Source organism: Austrofundulus limnaeus, unplaced genomic scaffold (genome assembly GCF_001266775.1).
Source record: "Austrofundulus limnaeus strain Quisiro unplaced genomic scaffold, Austrofundulus_limnaeus-1.0 Scaffold65, whole genome shotgun sequence".
In the NCBI taxonomy this organism is placed as follows: Eukaryota; Metazoa; Chordata; class Actinopteri; order Cyprinodontiformes; family Rivulidae; genus Austrofundulus; species Austrofundulus limnaeus.
The window spans coordinates 713,594-716,781 of record NW_013952467.1 but is presented as its reverse complement, the minus strand read 5'-3'; the positions used below and the strand labels follow the sequence as shown (position 1 = coordinate 716,781).

The window sequence follows — 3,188 nt, the reverse complement described above, 5'->3', positions numbered from 1 at the left end:
CTTTCTTTCTTTCTTTCTTTCTTTCTTTCTTTCTTTCTTTCTTTCTTTCTTTCTTTCTATCTAGAACTTTCAACATGATATTTTTCTACCAAAACATTATGACCACTAACAGCTGAAGTAAAAAACAAACAAACAAACTTGTCTTGTTTAAATAGTTGCTGACAGCAGGTGCTGGAAGAAGAAAATACAAAGCATGAGGATTTCAGAGAATATGTCAAGACCCAAATTATAACAGTTGGTTGTGTATTGAAGTGTGTAGATGTATACTAATGTAAGTTGTGTTCACCATTTAAAGTGGCTAAAATTGGCTTGACAGCAGAAGAATTGGACCATTGAATCCAAAAGGTATAAGATTTACATCTGAAATCATTCTGAAACCATACATTTTTATCTTGTCAGTTTATAGATTCTGTGGGCAACAATGTGGCCAAAGCCAAATATGAAAAGTTAGTACCTGCCTTCTTCTATCGACCTACATACAAAGATTGCTTGTAAGTACTTTTTTTGTCTCTGCTCTCATTGTGGTTTGATTCAGGTGGTTTTTGTTTTATGATCATGCAACATATGTTCGAATTTTTACTCGTAGAATATATAATATATCAGTTGAGGTAATTGTGATAGAACCTGGTTAGATCAGCTCATCAGTTCTTTACAGACTAACACAGAAACAAACCAGACAACCACTCATTTACAATCACACTCACAGTCAAATAATCAAATCAGATCATCTAATTATTTTCTGACTGTGGGATGAAACCAGAATACCCAGAGAAAACCCACACATGAACACAAGGCTAATTACTATAATCAAGACAGATATGGGAAATAAAAGAAACGCTTGAGCATTGTAAATGTCCCACAGATGGATGAGAATGGAGACTTGAGTAATAATTAAGACCGTAGTGGTTTGAGCTAATTAGATGTTTACAAAATATCAGCTGAAGAAGGAAGCAAACATGAAACCTAGGCAGAGCTGAGCATCTCACACTTTGTTCTCCAGGCTCCTGCGGGACCAGTGGATCCGAGCCAAATATGAGAGGAAAGAGTTCATGAGTGTGGAGAGGCAGGAGGCCTACTCGTCAGGTGAGAATCAAACACGGTGAACAGAAAGTTTTTTTTTCTGACACGCTGAGACCTGGTTTAGTGTTGAATCAGTAGCCGCGAAGCATCATCCCTCAGCTGTTAGCAGCAGCTGGAACAACCTAAAACTGGTCACGAAGTGAACAAAATGCTTGTTTTTTGTTCTTTATTTACTGTTTGTGTCTATTTACTGTTAAAACCCCATACTTTAACATTTATTATTGCCGGCGGTTGACCATATCGTAATTTCATCATTTGCCGATCAGCACAGTTTGTCACAAAACCTTATCTCTATTGTTTCTGCTGGGTTATATTTTTATGCATCTTCCATAAAGAGAAAATAATAGCACCAGAGTTGGCCAATAAAACATGAAAAACACACTTGAATGGTTGGTGAGGCATGTGCAAAACCTAAGCAAGAACAATTATGATCACCAAGTAATATTATTATTATTATTTTAATTTTCACACACAAAATGGAAACACATTTATTGTGTGAATGCTTTTAAGCATTTGATGGATACGCATGTCACAGGCACTTTAAATCCTGGTTGTATTGCAGTCATACACAACATAAAGTGGCCTGCCTCAATGGAGCAATTCAGTGTTTTTTACTGCAACATCTTACCAGAATTTAGCAAAGTCTCTGAGGAAAACAGGAAGCTGTGAAATGTCTGTAAGTTCTCCTGATAAAGACACAGTTGGTCACTAAGAATGCATAATATCTGCCCTTAAAGTGATACTTGAGTAAAAGTACAATTATCTTACCATAAAATTACTTTGGTAAAAATTCAAGTCGTAAAAGTTCAAGAATAGTACTTGAGTAAAGTTTTAACACACAGTATTTGACCTTTATTGTGGTTAAGTATTAAAAGTAAAAGTACTGATTAAAGTGAGCAATTACAATGTCGAAAATGACATTTATCCGAAGGTGACCTCCCCCCCCAAAAAACAGTTTTCTAAAAGCCATGAAGACTATTAAAATGTTAAAACTGAACATTTGGGATGCACTAGTCTTCCTGTTCAGCTGCAGACACTATATCTCTGCTACTAGGGTTGCAACAATACGTGTATCCATATCAAACCGTTCAATATGGACTTTTATCGGACGAACAATACAGAGTTTTACATTTTATTTTATAATTCATGTCTTCTAAAGATGTGCTGTGTTGAAGGCTCAGAGGATATAGATTTAATGACTCCACCCAGCCTGCTTTGAGTGCAGATCAACAGAGAAACTTGCTGTTTCAGCAGAATTTAATTTAAAAACTGTACTTTTGAGGTTAAACAAATGTTCATACTTAATTTCAATAAATTACAAGTTAAGAAGTGCATGGAAATATCTCTTTTTTTGTATAAAAAAGTGTCGCTTTGGAAAAAAAATGACGCTATAGTACGAACAGAACTGAATCGTGATTTTTCTGTATCGTTGCAGCCCTATCTGCTGCAGACATCTTCAGACCAGGCTACATGCGTCTGTTGCGTATGTTTTGCTGTAGTGTGACATATTTGTGTCATGTACAGGCGTGTTGGATCGTATGAACCAATAGTGTCAGAATGGTTTATGTTTATACTTCTCATCCAACCACAAATAAACTCACTTTGTGCAGGAGGCACAGGTTTTTTATTTTTAAAATATTTTTTTTAACAATAACAAGCCAGGAAGTAAACAAGACAAAACAAAATAGGAAAAAACAAATTCTACTTAGTGATAGCAATGCTTTCTTGTGATAATTCTTATGGTCCTTTTTTTGTAAAATTAAAATAGGATTAGTAATTGTTTTACCTGCATTTCCCCAGATTTTTATACAATAAATCAAATGTGGAACAATTATTGCATTATATAGTATACATAGTGCTTTATCATTAAATAACTCCTTAAATTTATACAGAACTGCAATATATTTTGCCATTTTTGTTCTTAAGCAATTTATATGGGGTCTCCATGTCAGTTTTTCGTCACTGATGACACCCAAAAACCACCTCTCTGACTCTGTAAATTTCAACATCACCCACTTTAAATGGAACATCAGTTGTTTTCTTTTTATTACTAAATATCATGTAATTAGTTTTATCTAAATTTAATGATAACTTATTATGATTAAAAC

At 34.5% G+C, this 3,188-nt stretch overlaps 1 protein-coding gene across 3 annotated transcripts in view; it reads left to right on the top strand.

Annotated features, from left to right (window-relative positions):
* Window positions 1–3,188, top strand: part of LOC106518683 (arf-GAP with dual PH domain-containing protein 1) — a 21,470-nt gene that overhangs the window by 6,105 nt on the left and 12,177 nt on the right. For all 3 annotated transcript variants that reach the window (XM_014010056.1, XM_014010057.1, XM_014010058.1), the window contains exons 3-4: window positions 400–491; window positions 1,001–1,083. In XM_014010056.1, the coding sequence (XP_013865510.1) occupies window positions 400–491; window positions 1,001–1,083 (175 nt within the window). The remainder of the gene's footprint in view (window positions 1–399; window positions 492–1,000; window positions 1,084–3,188) is intronic.